Source organism: Corvus cornix, chromosome 13, assembly GCF_000738735.6.
Source record: "Corvus cornix cornix isolate S_Up_H32 chromosome 13, ASM73873v5, whole genome shotgun sequence".
Classification (NCBI taxonomy): Eukaryota; Metazoa; Chordata; class Aves; order Passeriformes; family Corvidae; genus Corvus; species Corvus cornix.
The window spans coordinates 2,619,919-2,646,960 of NC_046343.1; the positions used below are offsets into that span (position 1 = coordinate 2,619,919).

A 27,042-nucleotide genomic window follows, 5' to 3' on the forward strand; every position below is an offset into this window, starting at 1 on the left:
GTGCTCTGGGGCCGCTGCCGGGCCCCGGAGCAGAGCCCGGGCCCTGCCCTGAGCCCTCCCTGCAGCCAGGGACAGCCAGGGCTGAGGGCCCCTCTCAGCTGGGGCTCCTCTCGAGGCTGAGCAGCCCCGGCTCCCTCAGCCTGTGCTGGGCACGGAGCTGCTCCAGGCCCTTCCTCAGCTGCGCAGCCTCCGCCGGCCCCGCTCCAGGAGCTCCAGGTCCCCACTCTTGATCTAGAAGCTACAGCCTGAGAACCTGGTTTACTTCATATTTATGTTATAGATGCTGGGGAGAGGATGGGGAGTGCCATCCCTGAGTGTTCCAGTGGCTGATCACAGACCCCACCGTGCCGGAGCTGGAGGGAGCCAGGTTTTCTCCTGGGCACTTCTAATTCTCAAGCTTTGCTCAGATGACCAGAGAAGCTGCCTGAGAAGTCAGCAGAGCACACAGATAGAAATGCTCCTTGTCACTAAGCAGCATGCCTCTGGTGGGAAGGTTTCTGCAGAAATACCGCTGGGGATTAAAGCCAGGGCGTTTCCATCTGGCCGTGTCTCCAGCCTGAATGATCCTGCTCTGACAGCAGGCAGAGCTTCCTTCTGATACCATGAATTCACATGGAAAATAACCAATAGGGCCTGGGTTTTTTCCTCCCCTTCTGCCTCCAAGCTGCATTGATTTGGGGGAGAGGAGAAACTTCTGAGACAGACGCGGTGGTTAAACTCTGATCTCACCTTTGTAACACCAACCTCCTCTGAAGTGTTCGTGGAGAGAAAAAATGGAGTCTATTTGTGCACAGTCATCTTTGAAAGTCAGATGGACTTAATCCAAGGTATATTTACCATGACTGAGTTTCTCTCTGCTTCCCATGGCCTCCTTAAAAAGGATGAAGTTTTTATTGTAGAGTGGGTTCTCAGCTGGAATTGGTGTCTCTGTTAAGAGCCTTAATAGTAGCAGCTATTGAATGAATCATAGTCCATAAACTCTTCTGTCTCAAGGGAAGGGTCTTCCAGAGGTGGGAGCAGGAAGAATATGAGGAAACAAAGCTGTGTGGTGGCCCATCCTGTGGGCTATGGGAGACTCTTCAGAACCATCGTTCCAGCTCATTTCATGTGCACTCAGACGTGTTTCCTGAAGTGGGGCTGAGGTTGCTCATTCTCTTCTTGCTTCACACCTGCCTTGGTTTCCTGAATTGCTACTGCAGCTCTTCTGTCATGAAATCAGACTTCAGAACAGACCCAGTTATACAAATCTTGTGGGAAGAGCTGGTTGTCTCTGCATCAGATCTGTAGGTCCTGTGGGGAACCCAAATAAAACGGATGGAACCAACAATCTCTGCTCTCTGGAATGCAGTAAAACAACAAAAAGGTTCAAGGAGGCAGATAGGAAATGGAAAGAGGAAGAACAGAAGTCTGTTGAGTGACAAATCCCAAGGTTATGTCCTTGTCTCCAGGGAAAACTAATCCTCAAAGTTGAGGATGATTCGTCTCTTTAAAGGCACTTAAATAGAAATTGTAGCTGGCTGGATTGACTGATACCTACATGAAGTAATTAGAGAGGCTGGTGTAATTCTGAGGGATGCGGCCTAAAAATGAATTTGTTTAGAATGTCTAAATGACAGACGGTCTCAAAGAAAAGGCAGTGGGTGTTTTCAAGCCTGTTATCAGACAGACCTGCCTCAAAGTGACTCTTATCAAAAACCAAATGGATGCTGGCATAGGCTTGACTGTCCAGGGCTGTGTTTGGCACCTGCCTTGCTCTCTGCATATCTTCCACAGTGCTGTAGGTTTTTTTAATGTTGTTTTCATCAAAAGCAGTCTGGGATTGTTGTTTTGAATGAATGTTCCCAGAAATGCACAGCACAGCAGTTTTTCTACCCACCTGAAGAAGAAAACCAGTGTAACAAATAGAGTAGTTTATCTTCTTTTCACAAAAAGCTCCCTTTTTTTTTTTTCAAGACAGGGTTTTTTACAACTTAATGTCTGCATGGGCTGCCTGTGTGTCATTTCTTGAATGTGGCAAGTTCAGCGTGTAACGGTAGAAATTCTCTCTTCCACGTTGTAACTGGGTTTACTGGTGAGAACTTAATGAGTGGACTTTGTAAAGAACAGGCAAGCTCTTTGTTTAGTCAGGAATTGGTGTGTGTGTGGAGAAATAGTGACCTCATGCCTTCTTGAGATTTGAGGTTTGCAGCCACGCTCTGATCCCCTTTGCAAGGAGGACTTGACAAATGGGGAAAACCAGCAGCGGTACTTCACTAGAATTTATCTCCAGTTTGCAGCTCCTTGCTGATAAATGGGGAGGGGCATTACCAGCAAACGAGCAGAAGGGTAAACAACGTTTAGTAACTGCTTTAACCAGCTTTTACTCCCCTGTGCAGTGGCAAGGAAAGAGTTCTTGCATGAAATAGTTCCTCAAAGGCCAGCTTAGCCTTGTTCACTTTATAGAACAGAGGACACTGCCTAAAAATGCAGGGTTAGCTGTTGTGTCAGGTTTAGAGCAAAAAAGGAGAGAGGTTTTGGTGTGACAGCTGTGTTTTCAAAAGGGCTGTGGAAAGACAGACTTACTCCTGCCTTCTGACTTAGGCAGCTGCCGTGGGAGTGAATTAACTGTACTGCAGATACATAAATATTGTGTGACAAGAGGGATCTCCACAGAAATCTTGAATGCTGTGTCCCAAATCAGTCTCCCACCAAAGGGCTGAAGAGAGGAGTTGTTATTTCCCAGCTTCTTTGTGCTGTCTTTCCAACTGGACCGCTTAACTGAGGGGTTTTGTTGATCCAGGAAGCCATCTCAGCCTAGAAAGGTGTATTATTCTTTATTTCCTCCCCATGTCTATGTGTCATAGTTGCCTTGCCTTTCTCTTTTTCAACCTGCAGCCCATTTCTTTCTCAGGGAAGTTGTGGTTCTTACCAAGAAGGAAACAGTCAGGGATGGCATTTCTACTGACCCTAAACCCCCTTTTTCCGAATCACAGAATCCCAGGATGGATCAGGTTGGAAGGGACCACAGTGGGTCACTGGTCCAACCTTTGGTGTCCAGACAGTTCTGGAATATCCCCAGTGAGGGAGGCTCCACGCCCTCAAAGTTCACTTTTTCTCTCTGTATTTGATAGTTCCCCCTTTGTGTAGTTTAGTCACTTCTGCTGTAGAATTGCCAGTTGTTTGGTGAACTTCACAGTGAAGTTCTGTTTCTGCTGGAAAACGTGTTGTCCCTGCAAGTCACTTCAAGTCCAATTATTTGTTAGAGAAACAAATTGGTTCAGCAGCACCAGGCTGTCTCTTTTATTCAAAGAGATCTCAGAGCTACTGATGTGTAATAAAATGAAGGTAGTTGTTCACTCTATGCTGGAGTCGTTATTGAGAGTGAGTAATGTCACCAGGAATTGGTGACCTCAGCTCCAAATGTGGTATCTGCTGAAAAATAGATGCCACTTCTCCAAGCTGGTGAATATGGGAGGTGGAGAATCAAGTGTTGTTTCAACACCCACATTCTTCTGGGTGAATCACAGCCACGGACCCTTTCTGCTGAGACAAGATGACAATGGTGTATTTACACCACCACTGACCTGCTAAAAGTGGAATGTCAGCCATGATACTGATTGGGGTTTTATTTTTTTTAATCATCTTTGACATCAGAAATGTAATTTGCTCACATCCTCTAACTTTAAGGATGTGCTGAAGTAACTACAATAGAGCCAGTATGCTTCAAAAAGAAGACTGATGTTTAAATATTTGGTTCTCCTGGGGAAAAAAACATCATCTGCCCGAAGAACAAAACCATTTTTCCCATCTGTGAGCATTAATGCTAAATTTCTGTCTGGAAAGGGACAAAAATTAATCTTTTTGCTGCTGATTTACAATGCTGGAATTCTGTTCTGTGACCAAGTGCCACATGAGAATGTGTTACAGTTCTGCTTGATTAACTGGAATCCAAAATACAGTCCAAGAGCTCCAAGACAGCCTTTCCCTGGCCCCTCAGGTAAATCAGTAAAACCAGACCTTGCAGAAGGGCACATGAAAATATCCTACTCCAGAGCTGTGGTTCAGAGCTCCTCAGAGCTTCTGCTGTGTCTTTGCAGGGAGTCCACACAGGGCATCAGTAATTTTGGGAGAAATTCATCCCTGGGTGCCATGGCCAGTGCATCCCTCCTGTCTTTGTGCCAGGGAGGGGTGGGCAAATTCTGGAAACTGAAGGAGGAATTAGTGTTTTTCCTTCTCTGATATGAACTCCTTTGGGTATCAGAGTTTCTCTTTGATACAAGACATTCAAATTTAACCAGTGTCTAGTTAGTTCTACTTATAAGTCGTTGGAGTTTTTTAATTGCCTCATGTTCTTTGCTTCTTGCTCATGAAAAACGTAACAGCATCTGACAGAGTTGTTAGGAAAGCTCTTTTCAAATTCCAGAGATGTCAGAGAGGATTTTTCTGTTTGGAGGTGTGGAAATCTTCAGTGAAATAATGTATTTATTACTTCATTTCCTGAAATATTTCGGGTCCAAACTTGAAACTGTTCAAGTGTACATAAAGCCCTGGCAGGAAGCCCTGCCTGTGGCAGCTCCTGCTGGGGGAGTGAGCTCATCCCCTGCTCAGGGCAGGCAGGTGAAGCATCAACTCTAGAAAAAACTGCAGTGTTTGGGTCCCCTGCCCTCCCTGCCACTCATCCAGCACTGTCAGTCACAGCTCAGGTGAGACCCCACCTGCAGAGCTGCCCCAGCCCTGGGGCCCTGCACAGGAAGGAGCTGGAGCTGCTGAGAGAGTCCAGAGGAGGCTCCAGGATGATCCGAGGGATGGAGCAGCTCTGCTGGGAGGAAAGGCTGCGAGAGCTGGGATTGTTCAGCCTGGAGAGGAGAAGCTTTGGGGTGACCCCATTGTGGCCTTTTAGTGCCTGAAGGAGCTTCAGGGAAGATGGATGGGACAGGGCAAGGGGGAATGGATTCAAACTGGCAGAGGGCAGGGTTAGATGGGATTTAGGGAAGGAATTGTTCCTTGTGAGGGTGGGGAGGCCCTGGCACAGGGTGCCCAGAGCAGCTGTGGCTGCCCCTGGATCTCTGGAAGTGTCCAAGGCCAGGTTGGATGGGGCTCAGAGCACCCTGGGCTAGTGGGAGGTGTCCCTGCCCATGGCAGGGCTTGGAATGAGATGCTCTTTAAGGTCCCTTCTAACCCAAACTGTTGTGTGATTCTGTGATATATTTCTGTCTGAAGAAAAAATCTGAGTAGCAGCAGCTCATATTAATCTAGGTACAACTTTTGAAATCCTTCTAACACTTACTGGTGCTTGAAATCTGCCACCCTTTTGTTTGGCTCCTTCGAGGTCACCCTCACTATTTCCAAGAAAACTATGGCACTTCTGTCCATCAGAGAGCTGAAATTCTGCCCCAGACCTGGTTTAATCACACAAAGATTTGTGAATTCTGTTTGAACCTAGTTAGGAATCACCCCTGCTCATCTCTGTGATGCTGTTTTACCAGTTGTTGACATTCCCACCGGGAAAGTGAGAGTTTTTTGCCGTGTCCTTTCAACTCTTGGATTGATAAAAAAGTATCGTAGCGTTCCCTCATGTTAGTTATGAATGTTGGTTCCTGCGAACCTCTGACATTGCCAAACAGCCTTTTTTTATTTCTTTGTTTGCAGCCCTGCTCTCCATTGAAAGAAAAGACACTATAGATGTGTCAGGAAATTCCTGCTGATGACAGCCTGGTTCTATCTTTAGGCTCATATTCTGGAATTGCAAGGCCCAGCCTTCCCTTTATGAGAACACATATGACCTGGAGGAAGAACTTTCCTAGCAGCAAGTTTGTTGTTTCCACTCTGATTCGATGTTAATTGATTAACTCAAAGATATAACTTCGCCTTACAAGTCTTGTCTTTCTGAGGGGAGGAAGAAAGTTGCCGAAAGCTAAATATAAACAACGTGCAGTGGAAAATGCACGTGTGCCTGCTCTGTGAGTGTGAAGTGATGTCTCCCTTCCTAAAGCAGGAGAAGCTGCAGGTTAAGGGAGTTCACTGAGGAGCTGTAAATCTCCAGCCTGATTTCTCGTGGCCATGTAGGATGACTCCCAGACTCTCCCAGTGGATGCTCAGCGTGGCACAGGGTGTCTGTGCCGGATGAGCTGGCAGGTACAGCCCCTCTGAACATCCCGTCTCCCTGCAGCATTAGTAATACCTTCCACTGCTTTGAGTGCAGCAGGGAGCTGGGAGGCAGCTTTTGCAACAGAGCACAAGGTTCCTCTCTGTTCTCAGGGTACAAATACTCCTCTGAGTGACCAATGCCTCAGGAACCTGGAGGCTTGTTGGAATTTTTACTGCAGGTGCTTGCAGGAACGTCTGACCTGAGGGCAAGTAAAACCTGTTCCCCTTTGCCATGCACACACAGCTCCGTGGCCTCCTCCCTCATGCATTACAAATCATCTCTGGTGTCTAATCCTCATTCTTTTCTCTTCCCGGGACAGTGTAAGTGCTCTCCTGGGATTGCTTTCGGTTCTGGGAGGTAGGCAAGGAGCCAGTGGCAAAAGGAGAAAGGTTTTTCTAGTGGAGGCAGATTTTTAACCCTTAGGTCTGATGGGAGCTTTCACAAATCTCTCATTTCTTGGGACCTAGGGTCTCCCGTTACAATAACTCTTGTCAACTTCAAAGATTTGTTTGAGACATTTGCTTGGTTCACTTATTTTTGCAATTATATGTAATTAATGAAGCCTTCTTTGGGGTTCTGTCCTCATTGCTAGCATTTAATCTCTCTGGTGTATCACAAACATACTTTTCAAGCTGTCATTAAATCCTTTACATTTCATATCTTCTTCTAACTTGGAGTTTAAATCAGAGTTAACAAGATGGCTCTGTGTCCTGGCCATGCCATCATTCATCATTCTCCTCAAACTTTGATGTCATTCGGGCTTCCCACTTGCCCTTCTCTGAATGCATAAACCCCACTGCTCTTTTCACTAACCAGGATCAGACTGAGGAAATTGTATAAATTGTGGCCAGTATCAGATGCCTTATGAGCATCTGAGGAACCCTGAGGATTATTGGTTCCTTTGCCAGACTATGAACCCTCAGAACATGTCTTTTCCAAGCAATTGATTGTTCTGCCAGGAGACTTGCACATAGCCAGTCCTTTTTCTTTTGGGCTGGTGGTCATTTGGATTTACTGGTATCACACATGAGTGAGCAAAATTTAAGCAGCAGTGTTTGCCTCTTACTCCAAACTTGTCATTTTCCATTCCTTTATTGTTGATTGTTGTGATCATTTCAGCATCCTTGTGCAAGCTTTAATACTCCTTCCCTCCTTGCCTTCCCTTCTTCTTGAGTCAGGCTTTGGATGGCATCCTTCAGGCTTCTGCTTTCATCCATAAAACCTTAGCTGAGCACTTCTTGTAGTGTCTCTGCCTAATCCAAGCTTACTTAGGCCATGTAAAAGTTAATTTGTGGTGTTGGGTGTTACTTATGTGAGTAAAATGACAATCAGAGGAGAGAACTCTGCCTCATGTGACATCACCTTTCCAGACAGTTGTTTAAAAAGCTAGAATTCTTTTTCTTTAATGCTATGATGGGCCATCATTTCAATACTAGCAAATATTTCTGGTTGTGAGAACAAACTTCCTTTTATAGTATCCACACGCTGCTGTTTTTACTGAATCCAGCCTGGAGCTGTTTCCTATTTCTGAGCGTTCGCTCACACTCAGCAGCTCCTGGTGTTCACGTGCTCTGTCTCTCTCTCTCCCTCTGTGTTTCTCTCTCAGCTTTTTTAGCCTTGTTGATCTATTATTGTGACTTTGGCCAGACGACGCCAGCTTTCAGCATTTAATGGGCTGGGAGAGCAGCAGCTTCCTCTGCCTGTGAGACTGTGACATCATCAGCTACTTTGGGTTCTTTCACCATCCTGATGCTTCTGGTGGATGTGGAAAGAATGCAAGCAGCACTTTCCAGATGTTCTCAGGGCAGCTGGAAAACCCTACATGGATTGTTTGGTTGGGGAATATTGCTGGGCTGTGTAGGAGGTGGCAGGGGGAAGGGTCATGAAAACACAGCTCCTGTGCAGTGTTGCTGTCAGGTGTCTCACAGAGGGTTGTTGGGGTGTTAAGTGATTGCACAGCTTATTCAGGGCTCGAGCTGGGCAGGTGAAATATCTTTCAACCTGCTCTTCATTCCCTCTCTTCCATTTCTTCCTCCAGCTTCAGCTTCTGAGTGAAGCACAAGATCCTTCTGATCTCATGCAAGGCAAATGGGGTTTTGTTCATGCAGTGCCTCAGTTATCTCAGCAGTTGAAGACTAAAGAAAGAACAACGATCTAGTTTTTAAACTCCCACTATAATACTTGGTGTAGTAGGAGCTACTTAGTAAACACAGGGGTGTTTCATGCTGGCGCAGTATAGACTGGGAATTTGGAAGCTGGTGCTTCTCATGCCTCTCCAGGGCTGGAAAAAGCATCAGCTCTCACCCACTTGTGGCATATCCAAAAAAGTCTATTTTGGGGCAGAAATGGTCACTTCGTTCTTTAGGGTGGGTGGGTGGGTGTTTTTAATGCACTAATTAATTTTTACTGAGTGGTGGAAAAACTGATGTCAGAGCTGCACTGCGGTTGGGCGTGCAGGAGCACAAGGTGGCAGGAAATAATACAGCTAACACAGGAGGGCAGGGAGAGTTTAACCATGGGCAGTTTAAAATAGCAAAGCTGAGCCCTATGGATATTAAAAGCTATGACTGAATCAAAACAACGGTCTAATATTAACCTGGATTTTGCTGGGGGAGGAACAAACCTGTTGAGTTAATTTCTGTTGTTGTATCCAATGTCCAAGGGATTTTTTTTTGTCTCAACACCTGGATTTCTGACTTTGGGGTTGTCTATTTTTGGTTTGGCAGGATACAGACTACAAGGGGAAATATAGGTTGTGTTTCACTGGGGGTTTTTTTTGCCAGGCATCTTTATTCAGGAGTCTGTAGAGTATCCTTTCCCTTTTACAGTGGTCTGTAAACTTGTCCAGCATGACTTCTTGCCTGGCTCCTCTCACAGTTCAGATTGCACAGATCCACAACAGGGAGGCGGAGGGAAGTGCTTTGGAAACGGGAGCCAAGACAGAGCACAGTTACATAATTGTACAGAAGAAAAGGGCTTTTTTTTGTTTTGTTTTTCCTTCCCATATCCTCCTGCCTACTGAAAAAATGGTGTTGGAAAGCTGGGTGGAAAAAACTTCAGCGTCGTTCATCCCTGTGGGGGCATGAAATATATTGAAATGTTCCACCTGTTTTATGGCTGTTGCTTTTCCTCTTTCAGGTTTGACATCTACAGGAAGGTGCCAAAAGACCTTACACAGCCAACCTACACAGGGGCCATTAGTAAGTAACTTCTTTTTGATGTCCTTGCATAGCCCTGGTCTAAAATTAAAGATTGTTTGGCCTCTCTGTCTGCAGGGAATTTTTTTTTAAGGGATATTAAGCATTGGAAAGTCCTTTGTTGCTGAGACAGCTTGTTCTGCCCATCAAACAGTGGCACAGCTTGTGTGAATTCAGAATTGTGGCATCACGGAATGGTTTGGGTTGGAAGGGACCCTAAAGAGCCTCCAGTCCCAACCACCGATAGCGATCCACTCTCACTCCCATGTATCAATAACACAGACTTTGGCTGATACAAATCTCTTGCCTTGGGCCCCTTGTCCTTCCTTCCTGCTCCTGAGGGAGGCTGGAGGCTGAGTAATGCCATTTCTCACAATTATGTGCAGCGAGCTGGCTGGGCAGAGGGCTTGGTAAACATCGATCAGGCTGATCCTGCCAGGCCTGTAATTACCCTCCGAATGCAGCCTTCCTGTGCCATTGAACAGGGACTTCCTTTGATCAGGGAGCTGTGCTCCAGTCAGCCATTCTGCTAGATGGGTCAGTAGTCTTGTATGTCATTGCTGACGTGAGTGATGTCACATCCCCTGGTGACAGCACGCAGGACTGAGTCAGTTCCAGTGAATCAGGACACAAAGGAAAGCCCTCTGTGAGCTGAAGAAACTCCTCGCTGTGAGCAGGGTCGAAGAACAGGTTGTCCAGGGTGGTGTGGAGTCTCTGTCCTTGGGGATGCTCAAAACAACCAGAGCTGGTCCTGAGCAAGCTGCTCAGAGCAGGGGAGTGGGATGGGATGATCTCCAGAGAGGTCCCTACCAGCCTCAACTATCCTGTGCTTCTGTGAAGATAACACATTTCCCTAAATATTTACCCTCAGAGTCCTTGTCCCCTGAGTTCTCCTGGCCACTGAATTATTTGTATCCAGACTCCCTTTTAGGTTTGCTGAAGTTATGAACAAAGGGCTTGACTCAAACTGTTTGGGAATTCAGAGGCGGATGAGATTGAGTGTTTTGAAAGAACACTTTGAACTTGTGAGTGATCCTGCCTTCTCTTCTGTTTTGGAAACTAAGAGTTCCCACACTGTAACTGGGCTCCCTTTGAGAATTTGTCTTGTTATGAATCACCTGCAAAGGAGTATTTTAGAAGCAAAAAAAAAACCCATCAAAGGCCGTCCAGTTTAGGCTTTCTGATCTGCAGTAAACAGCTCAAGTGATAAGTCTGTTGTGGGAAGGCTTGAAGGTTGTGACTCTTACTTAAAATTATTAGCTGACTTATTTCTCTCTATTGTTATTTGCAGCTTCTCAGGCTTTGATTTTTCTTCTCTAACTGGTTCTCCTTCTTTTTCTCTGAGTGTTTTTAGACAGGCTGATAGAAGCTTCTGAACCACACAGGCAGCCAAGAAACTGGTGGCTTTGCCTGTGAGGATCTTGTGAGCAGCTTTCCTAATGGGCTTTTCTGTCTGACCAAACCTGAGGCTTGTAATTTGGAAGCCACTAATCTTAGGTGTCGTAGGAGGCCGTGGATGAGACCAGCCCATTGCCAGGCCAGTTGGAAGCCTGGGAAGGTTGCATGACTTGGTGATAAAATGCTTTAGGGAAGTCAGCTTGTGTTAACATTGGGGGCTTGAGTGTAGGGGAAGGTTCTGCCTCTCAAAAAATGATTTAAGGTTTAGTAATTATGTGAAATTACTACGACTGCAACTTTATTTTGGCTTTCTTTAAGTCCTTCCTTTAAGTTTCTTTAAGCTTTACAGAGCAGATATAAAATAGCCCACAGTATCCAACTATTAATTTGGGTCTTTTCCATATGATTTCTGCTGAAACCTTAGTTCAGTATCAACTTCTGGTGCTGAAGGCTTTCTGGAATAGGAATGGACTTACTGCAGGATTTCAGCAGTGGGGTTTAGATTGTAAAAAGGTCAATTTTCAAAAAAGGGTTGAGGTTTATTAGGGAAGAAGGCACACAGCAGATTACAGAAGAAGAGAGGTGGAAAAGAGCAGCTCTGCTCCTGCCACGAGGGTGGTAAGGAGCCTGGGCTGAATGGGCCAAGGCTTTTAGGGAAGAAGCACCTAGGGGACAGTAAGTGCTGGGGGATTTTGGTGGAGAAAAGCAGGTGGTCTCGAACATGAGCAAGTTCAGAAAACACCTGGAGGGTTATCAATGCTTTGTTAAGTATGGATTTCTGATTCCCAAATTTGCAGTGAACGCCGCATACAAGTTACTTCAGGTCTGTGTGGCACCCACTCAGCTACAAAAAATTTTTGTAGGAATAAAGGAACCAAGAGCAATCCACTGCTGTTTACTTCAAGTGAGGTTTCTCCAGAACAACACACCCACTCTGCTGTGGACTTCTCTGGGAAGTGTGTAGAAGTTACTCATTCCTTTTCCTCCATAAACCTCCTTTCTTCAGGCAGCACCCCTGTGCCCTCACCCAGCCATGCTGTTGTCCCTCTTCCACCAGTTTTTGCAGGCCTTCCCACCCTGCGTAGCATGTCTGTGGTGCCAGTGTGACAGACGTGGTGACAACCTGGCCATGTTTGGGTACAGAGGCAGCAGCAGCAGCACTGCTGGCTGGCTGACAGTTGGCATCTGGCTGGACACGAGCAGCGGGGCTCTGGAGAGGAGCCTGCAGCCCAGGCAGCTGCTGTCACGATCCTGTTATCCAGCCGTCGGTGTGGATGCATAGTTTGCGTGCACATGTTGTATGCACACATGGAAATGTTATCCAGAAATACTCTGTGCTGTTTTGGGGGCTGGAGTTTTAAATACACATCAGGAAATATCGAAGTTATGATTCACACGGCGCCTGTAACAGGACCCATTCCTTGTGCTTCATAACAGTTTGCTCCACTGAATAATAAATACTATTAATTTTATGCCTTAATATAGACATGGCTCCACGTTCTCTCAGCCTGTGTGATGTGCTAAACACTTTGCCTTTCTCTCATTTCTTGTAGGGTGGGGAGGCAGAGCCGGGAATGTACGTAGACGGGGTATGTAGTAGAAGGGATTTGTACAAAAAGGTTAGTGCAGGCACAAAAACCTTGGCAGAGTTTCCCATCCTTTTGGGATTGCAGATTAGCCAACAGCAGTGTGTCTACACCAGCAACCTTTGATATATCGATCATGTTATCACATTAGAGCTTTAAAAAACCTGTCTCAGATGTTGTAGGAGCTCTGTGGGAACGTCGCCGTGCTCTTGCAGTTAAACGAAGCTTTATGCATGAATTGTTTGATTCTGTCTGATCCCAGCCTTTAATCTACTTTTCCAAATATCATGCACTTGTCAAATGTGGGTGGTAGGACTGCACATTTGCATGGAAGCAAGTAAAAGCCTTTGCTGTGAAAGAAGCAGCTGAAGCACCCGTGCATAAATTCCTGCTCTGGGAACGTTGTCTGTGCCTGCAGCTCCACTCTGAGAGAGGAGCTCCTGTTCTGCATCTGAGGAAACGCTGCCTCTGGAGACAGAGTAACTGATAATGCTTCCACATGAGTCTCATGCCAAAAACTCCCCCTGCCCTGAAAATGTGTGTGTATAGGAGGAGTTTAACAGTCAGTGCAAGTGTCCACTGTCCTCTTTCCCAGAGCGTCCGGCAGCATATGCCCGAGGAAGAGCAGGAGGGGGCAGGTTAAACACTTCACCAGGCTTTGCTCAGTTGGCTTCTGAGCTTCCTAAGCTGGAGTTGGTTCCTTTGGGTTTCATATTCCTCAATGGATTTCTTCCTCAGGGCATGTATGATTCCTTTTCGTAATCTGATTTTATTTCTTAAATATCCTCAGCATCCATAGTCAAGAATCTTCAGAATTTAGTTAAGCATTGTGTAAAGGAAAACCTTCTCTTGTTTTTAACCTCCCCTTTCCCTGTTGTTCCCATGCTGGAAGAGACAGTGAGTGGTTGTTCCCCACTCACCTCCTTCAGGCTGCTCATGATTTTATGTCTCCTTCTCATGTCCACACTCAGTAATCTCTTTTACAGCTTCAAAACTGCCTTCGTGGTTTGAAGACTGGGAAAAGCATTGAGGAGCTTTGAAAGTCAGCCCCTGCCAGGCACTTCAGAGCATTCTGGCAGGGTTTTTTAGATATAGGTTAGTGGAATTTTACTGTGCTGTATTTGGTAAGTATTGTTAGGAACCTTCACTGCAAGAGCTGAATTAAAGATGGGCTTGAGGAAGCAAGTACTGGAAAAGGAAATATTTTGATGATATAAGTGCCAGAGAAGAAAGTTTCAAAATTGGAAGAGAGACGAAGCTCTGGGAGAGAATTCGGTTAAGAGAGTTAGTAGTACCAGGCTTTCCTAGAAGTGCTGGAGAGCAGAGAGGTCTGGCTGATGCTGTGGAAAGCCTTTATGGGATTATAACAAGCAGCAAGGAGTATGGGAAGCAATTAAAGAAAAAAGCCTTGTCTATGTCAAACACTCTCCCTTGCCAGAGATCAGAGATCTCGTGTCTCTCTGTCAGCGATCAACAGTACAAACACTGGATCTACTCATCTCCTGCCTTGGTTTCTTTTTCTGGGTTCTTAAGTAGGTGTGGATGTTCTCACAAGAATTTGCTGCTGTGCTTTAAAGCAGACCTTTCTTCTCCCCAGCCTGTGGTGCCCCGTGCCAGGGGCTCAGCTGGGTCACAGCCCTGGTGACCTTCTGTGTCCTGACAGCCAAGACTTGGGAGCAACTGTGTGGCCATCTCAGGTTTCTCTTCAGGAATTAGTATCCCTTCTTGCTTCCTGTTTTCCTACTGGTTTTCAGGGCTTTTTTCCTCTCTTTCCCTATCCTAGCGAATGGATTTTTTTAATCCATTGTTAATCCCTTGCACTTTCGAGAGAGTCACTAAATGAATCCACAGCTGAAATTCTGATGAGGAAGGGGAAGCAACGCATTCCTCTTTCCTCAGGACTGGAAGAATGAAGCACAAGGCTTTAGGTCACTCGAGGGTCTGGCTCAGTACTTGCCCTCAGCTCCTCTTTCCTTCCCGTGCCTCTCGCATTCTCTACCTAGGGAGTTTGGACCGGGGCAGTTTTGTGACAAAATTGTTCCCAGCCTGTTGTTGCTTGAGCTTCCCGAAATAATGGGCAGTTGGGGCTGTACAGGTCATGTGGAATAAAGTTGAGGAACAGGGCTTTTTTTTAATGTATTTCTCAACCCCAATTGGTGGCTCTGGTGAAGCGGTCATTTCACAGAGGGCTGTGCTGGGATCAAGGGGTTGTGCTGGGGTTGTGCTCCGGCTGTCACGGCCCTGGAAGAGCCTGTCAGTTCCTGCTTTACCCTCCTGTGAGTGATTCATGGTGAATTTGGGTATTGTATTTAATAGAGAGACACTCTGCAGCCCTGTCGCCTTGAGCTGGCTCATCCTTGTCTGCTCCAGTCATCCCTGATCCATAGGATTTTGAGCTGTGCTTCCTTCCAGCCCCTCCTGTGTGGGTGACTCTGTCACTGCTGCTTGAATGTCCCTGGTCAATGGTTTGAATAATTTCCTGGTGAAGAGTAAACAGTAACATTCCAGTTTCTTTGGGTTCCCTCCTTGCAGCTCCAGGTTGGAATTCTTAGGAAAGACATGGGACTTTTCTGGGTACTTCACAATTCCTTCAGTGGGGATTTTCCCTCTTTGAAGAGTCAATATGTCAGCAAATGGAGAAATTAAGAGCAGTGAGGCACTGGCTGCACTAGTCCAGTATTGCCGTGTCTCTGCTGTCCCAGCTCTAGGAGTGCAGCCTGTGAGGTGACTTACACAGCTTTGGGACTTGACAGAGAACCAAAATGTGTCCTCATCCCCAAAACACCATGTTAGGGGACTGTGTGCTGTCAAAGCAAGGAGGTGCTGGTTCTTTTTGTCTTCTGGAGGTTTTAATAGTAATAAAATTGGGAGCCAAGGGTCCAAAGAAGTTGTGTTGTCAAGAAGCTCTGTCAAGAAGAGGGAGTGCTGGCAGACCAGCATTGTGTGCTGAAGATGGAGAATGCAGGAGCTGTGGGGAGGTGGAAATCACGATAGAAAAAGTGACCCAAAAATGAAGATGTGTGGATACTGGCATGGCATTGAGCTCACTGCTCTGGTGGGCTCCTCTGGGTCATGGGCTCTAAAAAATTGTTAATTCTCAGGTGTGTATGGGGGGATATGGCTGTGTGAAAACAGTTGTTGTCTTTGTTAGACATACAAAACTAACCTTTTCCTCTCCTTCCCTCTGTTCCAGTCTCTGTCTGCTGCTGTCTCTTCATATTGTTTCTCTTCCTGTCGGAGCTCACTGGATTCATAGCCACTGAAATGTAAGTAAAAGTCATGTTTGCCCTTGTTTGTGTGGATGTGAATCCTTACAGCTTTACTGTTATCTGAGAGAAATATTCCTGTAATTTCACTAGGTCACTTAGTTGCCTAATGGGTTTGGGATTCCTTTAGGTTGAGTCCAAATTCTCAGACATCCATTCAGCTTTTTAATTTGCTAAAATTAATAGGCAAACTCGGTTCTGAACTATTTTTGATAGAGGAAGCTGTTCCAGACCTCCTTGATCCTTTATTAGCTGCATGCTGGATTGCATAATTAGCAGCATGGAAAAATGGATTGCATAAAATAAGAATTATTAGTTTAATATCAATAATTGGGGTTTTTTTAATAATGTCAGAGCTGAATTTCTGATTCATGCAGGCAGCTTTATTAATGTGTGAAGTTTTTCTTCTTCTGTGGAGCCTTACTAGGAAACCTTGTTCACAGTTTTTGTGCCTGAGGACAAGTTGCTCCAGGTGGTGACAGCTTTGAGAAAAATGGAAATAATTTCTACTTTTAAAAATTGCTCATTGAACAAGCATGAAGCACTTGTTAACACTGAGTTAATCAGACTTTTATTTTTTCCCCTGTTCTCATGTTCTTCCTGCCTCAAAGAAAACTTTTAGTAACCATTAACACATCTACCTTTGTTTGGGGCTCTAGGAAACGTTCTCCATCACCCTGCTGATGTGGCAGTGAGCTCACTGAGTGTGAGGCACAGTTCCTGGATAGCTGGGAAGGGTGGAACTTCTGTCAGGCTCACATGATGGTCCTGATAGCAGCAGATGTCAGAGCTGAGCAAAAAGGCTCTGCAACCTTGGGCTCCTGGGCCGTGATCAGATTGACTATTCTGATAAGCAGGAGGCTCCCTCATTGTTTTTGTGCAGCTCTGTCTTGGCTCAAGAATATAATTTCAGGAATAATGTTAATGTTGACTAATGTTTAACTGAAGGCAGGAGTGTAATCAAGCTGGAGATCATTTTTTGTGCCTGTTGCACGTTTGCTTCAGAGATGGTATCTCAGATCTCCTGCTTGCTCACTGTTTCTTTGAATTCAGTTTCGTGTGTTTGCTTGTGAAATCCGGGGTCACCTTATGGAGCACTTCACAGAGCGGAGTTTTCTTGGGTTTCTTGTTTTAAAAAACAGATTGCTTCAAGTAAAGCAGTGCTTTTTCTTGCTCTCCTCTTAGATCTCATTCTCTTGCCTGGTTTTCTTTTTCTTTCAGTTAATGCTTTACAGGAGGAATTAGTGATACCTAGTTTTGATCAGTTATTTGAGTGCCCATGTAGTGGCAGTTTCCTGACTAGAAATTCCTCTTTGAACTGCACAATCGCATAATTCTCTGAGGCCTCTTCTTGCTTTTTCCTTAAGAAGATGATGCATTTTCCACAAAAGTATTGGGAAGTGCTGTAAGCATGCTCAGCTGGCGAGTTCCTCAGTAAAACCTCGGAGGGATGGTAAGTGCCTTTCCCAGCAGGAGCTGCGTGGGGAGGAGGTGTTTGCAGGCAGTAAAGCAGTAAAATTTTAGAGGGGATGTTATTCAAGAGCCTGGGACAAATGACTGCAGGAACCTGATTCGTCATGGTCTGTCCAACACAAAAGCTCACACGAAAGAGTAGGAAAACCTCCTTCTGATGAGTTACAAGTCATCAGACTCTTGCTGGGAACGTTCACCCCCAGCACTTGTGAAAAGGCTCTCCCAGAACAGTGGAAATACTTCAGAAAGTCACTTCAAGTCCTTCCCAGTTCAGCGACTTCAAAAGCTGGAGTAAACTTTTCTTTTTCCGTTTCTTACTCGTTGTTTTCTCTTCTGAGAAACCCAGCACAAGTTGTTGTGAGCCTCTTGTGGTTCCCTTTCAGTCAGGTGTTACTGGCAGTGTGCTGTGAGGCAGCAGAGCCTCATCATTGGGAGTAAGAATTGGTAGCTCTGCGTGGTCTGGAACTTGTGAGAACTCTGTGCCACCATTTAAACTGGTCATAGCAAATAACAGGGGAAATATTGTCTCAAAAAGGTTTCTGAGCCTTGTTTGCTGATGATCCAAATACTTAGAAAGATATGGAAGATTCCTTACGTGCAAACTGTTCAATTCTCATCAACTTTCAATGCAAGCTTCAAGGTTTTTTTGTATTAAGAGTCTCCTACAACAGATACCTCACCCAGATTGACGTTTCCCAATGCCAGCCAGGACCTGAATGGTTAACAGGTGCGCAGCTACATGGGATGAACTTTCCTGCTTTGTCACTGCCAGCTGTGCTGTGAGACTGCATCACTCTTTCTCCTTTTGTGTCCGTATTTCCCTTAAAGCACTTGTCAGAGCCAGGTTGGGTGGGGTGAGCTGCACAGTTTTGATGGCAGGGTGAAATGAGAGCACTTGGCCTGGTGTTTTACATCAGAGACGGGGCAGGTTCCCTGCTGGGCACTCCTGCCTCCTTCAGAGCCCTGTTACAGCGAGTAATTGTGTGTGGGGTGTGTGCAGGGCCAGCTCCTTCAGGGCAACCTCAGCAGTGGTGCCCACAGGATTCACAGGATTCGCTGTCTGACTCTCACCACCGAGAGGTTCCCTTGGTAGCTGCATTTACAGCAAGAGGTTGCTGTGGTTTGTTGAGCCCGTGCTGCAACGTGAGAAAAGAAGGTCTGCTCTGCACCACACTAACCCCAAACACTCACTGGCTTCTGCCCACTGCTGGACTTTCTTCCACATTCACCTGAATGCAGCAGCCTCAGTGCCTGGTATTACTCGAAATCTCAGTTTGGCTGCTCTTGCCCAACTTCAAAGCTGTTTTTCCTTGACCAGCCCATTGTCGTAGCATTTACAGTCTCAGCTGCTGAAGACTTGTCTGGGTGGCAGAAAGCCAAGAAATGACACCCTCATCTCGAGGATCACAGTCATAGCCCTAAACCCAAACATTACCTGTGTGGGGAGGACAGCAGCTGTGTCATAACTCGTGTGGGCATTTCTAATGAGCGCCAAGGCTGTGTCTGTGCACAGGAGCTGACTCCAGTTAGGAAGTCAAACCAAGACACTGCAGGAAGCCCATGGAAGAGGTAACACACTCTAAAGGCACGTCCTATTCTGCTGCTGACGGGTTTCCTGGGGAGACCAGCCCTGAGAAGGGTAGAAAACTCCCAAGTTGCTCATCTTCCAGATTTATCGTGTGACCCTCACAGGCCTCTGAGCAGCCATGAAGGAAATCCAAGCTTGGCACTTAGGTGGGGCTGCATCCTTCCCAGGAAAAGCACAGTGAAGGGCTGATGAGGGAAGAGGGTTTTTTTGCTTTTCTCAGTCACAACTCATCATTGCCATTAAGGGGAGGGTGAGTTTAACTCTGGAAGTCAAGGATCCACTTGATTTTTAGGGTTTTTTTTAGTCCAGACTGAGAGTGACTGAAGACTTAGTCCAAACTTCAGGTGTTGGAATGTCCCCATCCCTGGAGGTGTCCAAGGAACACCTGGATGTGGCACTCAGTGCTCTGGGCTGGGTGACAAGGTGGGGATGGGGCACAGCTTGGACTCGGTAATATTGGAGGTCTTTTCTAACCTAAGTATTCCATACCAAGAACGTTGATGAATCTCCTCAATTCTGTAAAAGATAAAGAAAAGGAGGTCTCTGCTCCACATTTGAACCTCTGAAAGTTGAACAGCATCAAACACTCTTGTCCCACTGAGCCGATGACTCAAATGACTGAAGAAATGAAGCTAAAGGGTTGAATGTGTCTGGTTTTTCCTGGGCAAGATCAGTAGTTGGTTGAGTTGAGAGTAGTCTGAGGGCTACTTGTCCAGCCTGTAGAAGCCTCCTCATTGCTCTGCTGCTGTGTTGCAAACCAGAAGCATAGAAATCACCCATCTCTTTTCTAATTAACTCAGATCAGTGCTAGACGTTAATAGCTGGCAAGATGATAATCTCGCAGTTTTATCACTGTAATTAGGTCATGAATTATGTTCTGTAAGATCAATAATAGTTTTCCAAGTATTCCATCATTAAGGATTAAAGATGTAATTAACTAATCTAGTCTGCCTTGCATTGGCAGCCAGGGTAAGGGGTAGGAGGGTATGAATGTGGTGTTTGTGGTATGAATGTTGCTGCTCAACACTAATTCATCTGCCACAGCACACTGTAGGGAGCAGCAGACTGTTCCTGGCAGTGATTTCTTTTTCTTCTTTTTCTTTCTTTTTTTTTTTTTTTTTTTTTAGTGTAATAACAGACAAAAACCTATCTGAAGTGACAAGTTTGCTAATTGGGAAGCTGTGCCCCCCTGCAAGGCAATTAATTACTTAAGCAGAATATCTGCAATAAAATGACTGCCTTTGCATGAAAGCGTAAATCATGAATCATAGAATATCCTGAGCTGGAAGGGACCCACTAGGATGATCAAAGCCCAATTCCTGGCCTGAAACAGGACAGGCCCAAGAAGGTGGTCAGGAGTGTGGGAGGAAGCAAAACTCCAGGAGTTTCAGGGACCAGAGTTCCTTGTCCACACTGGATTCATTTGCATGCCCAAGAGTGATCCTGCAGAGCAGCAGAATTGTCACCAAACCTGTCTTCAGAGGCTTTTTATCCCATAGCTTTCCAGAGTTTGTGGGATGTGTGTTGTGGCTCTCAGCCCATGAAAATGGTACCAACCAGCAGAGTGGGATGCTGCTGCTGCAACAGGGGGGTTTCTTCTGCTGCAAACCGTAATCTGGGAGCACAAGCCAGCAGATGCCACAATTCCTGTGTCCTGACACTAAGCTGGAGATGCACCTCCAACCCTACTGGCTCATCCAGTTGAGGCAGATGAAATGCTGGAGCAAACCAGCCCAGCACAGGCAGCACAGCCTCGTAGGCAAACAGGAATGGGAGTTGTAACCCTGCTCCTACCACGGACTGACCTTGAGACAGACACTTTTCTGCAGAAGGATGTAATCCTTAGCAGCCCTGAGAGAGGTAGGCAGGTAAGAAGCTTAATTAATGTTTGCGTAGCAGCGTGGAGATTACCTAATGCGAGGTGTTAGACATTTGTGCGGGGTTGCTGTGCCCTGTGTGGGCTTGCAGGAAGCAGGCGGTCGTGTCATGATGTCATTTGCAATTCCTGACTCAAGTCTACATTGACGTCTTTCGAACCCTTCTCGTCTTCCTGTCTCCTGAAGAGCTGCAATTCCTTCCTTTGTAGGGCAGCGTGTTTGTTGTGCTTCACAGCTGATCTGGGACAAGGACCTTCACAGGGAAGAACCGATTGAGATGCAGAAGATGACAGATATCAGAGCAGCAGACACATGCACAGTTTATGACACTGTAGAGAGAATTTGCTGACCTGCTTGTTGTTTCTTCACACAAATTGAAAAGAAGATGTGTCTAATGTTGGGGCTTCTCTGGTCTGGCACCACTGAAAATGTGGTAGTGCAGGAATCTCAGCTTGGGAGGGTTGTGTTTCTGGAAGGTGGTTGATGAGAGCTGGAAGGGCAAGTGGAGCCAAGAGAGCTCACCTGAGAGAGTCTTCTGAGAAGCTTTGGGCTTCCTCAAGAAAGAATAACTATGTTCCATCTTAGCCATGGGGTCCTGGAGATCAGAGGGTGCCTCCTGGGAGTTGGAGGACAAGGTAGAGTGCAGCTTTCTGCAGTAAGTGGCTGTATTTTCTCTATGGCTGATGTCTGGGGAGGAGGCTGCCTGGCTGTTTGCTGTGAAAAGGGAGAAAAAAGGCTAAAACTTGAAGGGGGGGCTTAGGACAAGGAAGACGGAAGACAAGGCAGGTGTCTTTAGAAAGCACCCACGCAGTGTGTGAAGCTCTGGAAGGTGGATGCAGTGCCCACCCTTGGATCCAAAGGGCTGCAGGCTCTTCAGCTGTTGAAGTGCTTGTAGTGGCCAGGGCTGCTGGGCGGAAATAAATTACTGGGGAAGTTTTGTTTCTGGGGAAAGAAAGCTGTTGTGTCGTAAATCTGAGACCTAAAGCACAGGGAACAGGTCTGACTTTGTTTGGATAAAATCCTGAAGCTGTGCCGTGCCCTCTGGCTGCTGTGGCCCCCTTTCCCTCGCTCTCACGTGCCATTGGCATGATCTGGCCAAAGGGTCCCTCCAGCTTTTTGCGTGGAACGCTGGAAGTTTGTAAGCAAACGGGAGAAGCAGCCCAGCAGCATCACTCAGGAATGTGAAGTATTTCCAAGTGGCTCTTTCTAGAAGTGAAGCAGATTCTTGATGTGTGGATCATGGAGAAACTGCCCTCTCGTTCCTTGGGTCAGTGGTTGGAGCTCTGTGGGGGCGAGAGGTCCAGCTCTCACCTGTTGTGTTGCCTTCGTTGTACTTCCAGAGCTCTGCACCCTCACCCTGCTTTATTGTGCTGCTTTTATTCAAACAGTCCTTAGCAGCAGCCAGGAAAACACCAACTCCGAAATGTTTGGGGTGTTTGGAGGAGGTACACCCCAGCTTTGGAGTCACAATGTGACCAATATCACTGCCTCTCTCTGCCTGGCCTCAGGTTTTATTTCCCTTGTGACCATCCCAGATTTACTGTTAAAGCACTGTTACTCCTGGGACACTTTATTTTTCAGGAGGCACAGCTATAAATTAGAGCCAACTTCTTTTCTTCCACCAGAGACATTACTCCTCCAGAGAGAGTGGCTAGAGGGGGTAGATAGTACTTTTCCTGACATCCCAGGATTGTCTCATTAAATGGTAGGAAAGCTGTGTGCAATTTGGCTTCGTGGCCCTGGGGAGGAGGATAGCAAGGGACACATGAGTGCCAGCCCTCTGCCATCCACACCTGGGTGCCAGTGGTTCACTGGAAGGAGTAACCTTGACCCTGGCAGTTTGCATTACCTGTGAGGTTCCCAGAATTCCAATACTCCGGATATTTGAGGAGAGAAATACCCAGTTTGGCGGAAACAACATTTCTTGTGAGGTTTGCCCCAACAAGTGCAGCCTGTGGTGTGTTGTCGCCATGCCCTTGGTTCCCCACAGTGAGAGGGAACATCAGTGACGCACAAAGGATGCACTTTGGAGCTGGGTTTGTCCATTTGGGCCCTCAGCAAGAGCTGATGCTGCCATGAGGAGGCAGTGGCTGGAGCTGGGAGGGAGAAGCAGGATCCAGCGGGATGGGTGCTCCGTGGAAGGTGACGCTGCGGGTTGAAATGAAGGGAAGGAAAGGAAGGATCACCTGTCACGAGCTGTCAGATGTCAGAAGTGACAGATTGGGTTATGAAATTTGGAACTTGAGCAGGAGAGGGGCAGGGGGCTACTAGGTGAAGAGGAGGAGGAGGAGGAAGTGGCTGTGGGCCTTGCCCAAGGGACGGGTTGGGGACCATTGGTCCAGTGACCGGACTGCGGGACAGGAAACCAGTTTCCTTTATCTGCAGCTAATGGCCTGTGTGACCTGGACAAGCTGCCCTACTTCTCTGTGCCTCAGTGATCCAGCGAGCAGCCAGGTGACCTCCACACTTGCCTTCCTATGTCAGAGCTTCCACAGGCTCCCTGTGCACAGTTCATCCTCTGATTTCTGCCAGCAACCACCTCTCACTCGCTCATCACTGAAAGGCTCCTGCTGCACGATTTCTGACAGGTTCAGGGTTAGAAATCAGCAAATCCAAACACCGACCTTGCTGGGGCTTTTCTCCAGAGAGCTGGAATGTTCAGCTGAGCTGCTGGACCTGACTCTGCTCTGCCAGCCCTGCTGCTAACACTCCTTTTGCCGGCAGCGCCGAGGTGCCCGCAGCACTGGCTGGGCATGGCCCACATCTCGGACAGCACAGCGCTGGGAAGGAGCCAGGGGTTGTGAAATGGGCTGGCTGGCAACTGGGAAATGGATGGGAGGATGGGGAGCACTGAGAGGTGCGTTGCTCTGGGGGATTAATGCCTGTCCTGGCTGGAGCTGCTCCTCCCGGCCCTATTTGGACATATGACTTAATCCAATCACTGCCCAATCTGTCAGTAATGAACGAGTAGAGGAGAGGATGCATTCCACCCGGGAGGAGAGGGCTCAGCCAAAAAGCTGCTAACTAGGTCACTGATGAGCAATCTTTCCCCTCCCTCTGTGTCATTTTTATTAATCACTTGAAAAATAGGTTGAGTAATGATTGCAAGCAACTTGTCAAGCCGATTAAAAACAGAGAAAGGTAGGGCTGTGAAGCCGAAGACAAATGCTGTGCTGGTTTTAAGTGAGTGTCTGTAAACCCCACTGACCTGTGAGTAATTGCCTCCAAAAAAACTGACAGCATGTGTGTTTCTCAGTGTGAAGGTTTGTTTCTTCTGAATCCACAGGGCAAACAGTTCACTGTGGCCCAGAGAGGCATCACCAGAGCAAAATCACTTTGAATCTGTCTTGTAGCTGCCTTAGTCTGGTTTGACTGTTAGCATGTGGACTTTCCAGTGGGGCTTGTCAAAGAGTTTTGTGCTCTTTGAGTGTAAAACAAAAATGCTGCAGAGCACTTACTAGTTTTATTTTATATAATTTGCCTGAATCTAAGTTTCCATAGCTTTACAATCTGTCCAAGTGGAAGATAAATTGTCAAATCTTCTTACTTGTTGAACAGGGTAAAGAGTTGCTAGGTAATCTCAGCATTGTCCCAGTTCAATGGGGTCAGTTTCCCCAGGGTGGGTTCTCCAGGACCATTCAGTAAATTCAGCACTGGGGTTTTTATGGTTTATTTTTTTCTGTGTCGGATGGATTGTATGTGCCAACAATAAATATTTATACTCTTGTGTTCCTCTGCCTCTCTATCTGTGTTTTGTCTCCTGCGAAATGCGTGCCAGCGCTGTGGGTGCTATGAGACAACATTACTCTTTGGGAGACTGGTGCAGAGTGTGTGAGATCCTGCTGTCCAGGATGTTTCTTCCCATCTGTTCCTGGCTCAAATCCTCTTCTCTTCAATTTTAGTCACTGCTTTTGGTTACCATTCATAGATTGAAGTGTGATATTAAGGAGAAGGATACAAATATGCTGTGCTGCCTTGTTTCTCTTGCTGCTGCTCTGTCAGCTGGGTGGCAATAACAAAAGGCAATTAGTGACACAAATAAGCTTTCCTGGGGGGTAGTGGAGAGCAGTCTCTCTCTAGAACTATTTATGGAACAAATGGAAAAGCACACGCTTCCCTCCTTCCTAAAAGGAGTAGCAGCCCAGGGGAGGGGAGGGTTAGCTCAAAAACCTGCCACCTCTTCAGCATTAGGGTCTTGTTTTGTAGCACCTCTGAAAACTCAGGGTAGAGAAGGGTGCAGGAAGCATAGAGCAGAAGTTTTGTTTTCTGCTGGTGCAGAACTTGTTTAAAGTCTCCTGCACTTGCCAAGCAAGAAGTCAAATTAAGCCGTGATTTGCCCCCATTCCATCCTGGAGATATTTCCCTGCTCTCTGTAACTCTCTTGTAGCCATCACACAATCAAACCCCCTCTTTCCAGTCTCCTTTTCCCCTTCCCCATGCAAGTTGTTGAGTTTTCCCTGTGGAAAGCAGCCCTGTGCCTGAACCCACCTGTGTTTTCTGCCCTGCAGAGTTAATGAGCTCTATGTGGATGACCCAGACAAAGACAGCGGAGGTAAAATAGAAGTGAACCTGAACATCAGTTTGCCAAACCTGCACTGTGAATGTGAGTATCCCTTTCACTTAGCAGCATTTCTTTGTGTTCTAAGTAATACTTGAAATGGGCCCAGACTGGTACAGTGGACCTTCTTCTGTAACAGGATGGAAATCAAGTAGCTGCAGCCTCTGCCAATATCCCATTGCTTTCTGTTCCAGGCCAGGCACCTGTTTTCTTGGACCATGTGTTAGTGGCTGATCTCCCTCACTGGCTTCTTTATAAATCTCATTTCCTGTTTTTTTTTTTATTTTACAGCAACCTTTTTGTGTCTGGGAGCAAGAAGCCTCCCAAGTTCTATTCGGAACTCCGAATGTACCAGCTGGTTGTTGGCTCTTCCCAAGTCACCTGCCTTGTGTGCCTGAAGGTTTTCTGTTTGTGTGATTGGGATTGCAGTCAGCTGGCAGGATATGGGATATGTCAAATAGACATAATGAAAAGTTTAGTTATAAAGTTTTTTTCTGATACAACAATATTTGATGAAGGACAGTTTAGTCAAACGTCAGGAAAAAAGATGGTTTGGATTTTTTCCAGGTAAAAGCAATGCATGTTTCTCCTATGCAACCTTCCTGTTACTTACCTTGTTTTGACTTTTTTTTATGTCTTCTCCCTCTCACCCCTGCAGTGGTTGGACTGGACATCCAGGATGAAATGGGAAGGCACGAAGTGGGTCACATTGACAACTCGATGAAGATCCCTCTCAATAATGGGGATGGCTGCAGGTTCGAGGGCCATTTCAGCATCAACAAGGTGAGTGGCAGTGGCAGTGGGTGAGGCTGTGCTGGCTGGGGAAATGCTGGCAGGATCCATTTGGAAAAAGGAAAATTCGAAAATCTCAGTGTCTGTCCTGCAGTGTGTGTGTTCATGTCCCTGATCAGACAGAAAGTTAAGTCAGTGTGGGGAGAGGAGGCTGCATGGCCAGCCCCACAGGGAATGTGTTAGATCAGGGGTTTTCTTCACTCTCCAAAGCAGGTAATGGAGACAGAACTGCTGAACAGAGAGAGCAGCTCTCTGCAGTGGCCCGTGCTGCCTTTCAGCACAGCAGCCCGATGTTCAGGGGATGTGTGAAAACCCTACAGATGCCAAACGGCTTCTGTGTTTACTCCTCCCGACTTCTGCACCTCCAAAATGTGAGTCACTGTGGAGAGGTCTTTGGCAATGGCTGCATCCCAGCTCTCCTTTGTTCTGAGAGCTGCAGAATGACAGGAATGTTCCGTACTGGAGCGTGCCAGCAGCTCTGTGCTGGGATGTTTGGAATACAGCACTCTGCGCATGCTTCGTGGGGATGCTCCACTTCTGGCTCAAGGAATGAAAATCCAGGCCTGGAGGAGGCTCTTCTTTGGGATGGGTGTGTTCAAGATTGAATAATCTTGCTATGTAATGCTGGAGATGACTTGCTGGGGTGGGGGAGGCACTGGTGGGACCCACTGATGTCCTAAGAAGGGCACACCCTTTATTCACTCCTCCTCATGTACCACAGGCTACAAAATCCTGCTTCCTTCTTTTCCTCCCAGGTCATGTCAAAGCACATCTGAAAATAACAGACAGAACCTTGTCCTGATTCTGTGTCATGGAAAGGATTAGGGATTTAAAAAGAGGACTTTTTCCTCATGTCCAAGCCACCAAGACCCTCTGGCAGCTGGTAGTCCACAAAACTGGGAAAGGGCTTCTGGAAAGGTAGTTCTTGCTCAGACAATTTCCAGAGCACAGAGCTGAGGTACCTGGGGGTTTGTCTGCGAGATGTGGTGTGTCCTGCTTGCCAAAGCAGCTCCAAAAGGGGGTGCAGAACGTGGCAGTGAGGAGCTTCCTCCACTGCTGATTTGTGTCTCATTTAGTGGCTGGGACAGCTGTCCCAGGGAGAGGAGCTGACCCAGGACTTCTGGCTCTGGAAACCTGAACCTCTTGCGTGTGACCTGGAAGTCTGCAGTCCCTTGGCAGG

The 27,042-nt window shown here is 46.7% G+C and overlaps 1 protein-coding gene across 1 annotated transcript in view; it reads left to right on the plus strand.

Annotated features, from left to right (window-relative positions):
• Positions 1-27,042, plus strand: part of ERGIC1 (endoplasmic reticulum-golgi intermediate compartment 1) — a 58,441-nt gene that overhangs the window by 12,524 nt on the left and 18,875 nt on the right. Inside the window, exons 2-5 of the mRNA XM_039559475.1 lie at positions 9,266-9,327; positions 15,502-15,574; positions 25,021-25,115; positions 25,729-25,853. Of these exons, the coding sequence (XP_039415409.1) occupies positions 9,266-9,327; positions 15,502-15,574; positions 25,021-25,115; positions 25,729-25,853 (355 nt within the window). The remainder of the gene's footprint in view (positions 1-9,265; positions 9,328-15,501; positions 15,575-25,020; positions 25,116-25,728; positions 25,854-27,042) is intronic.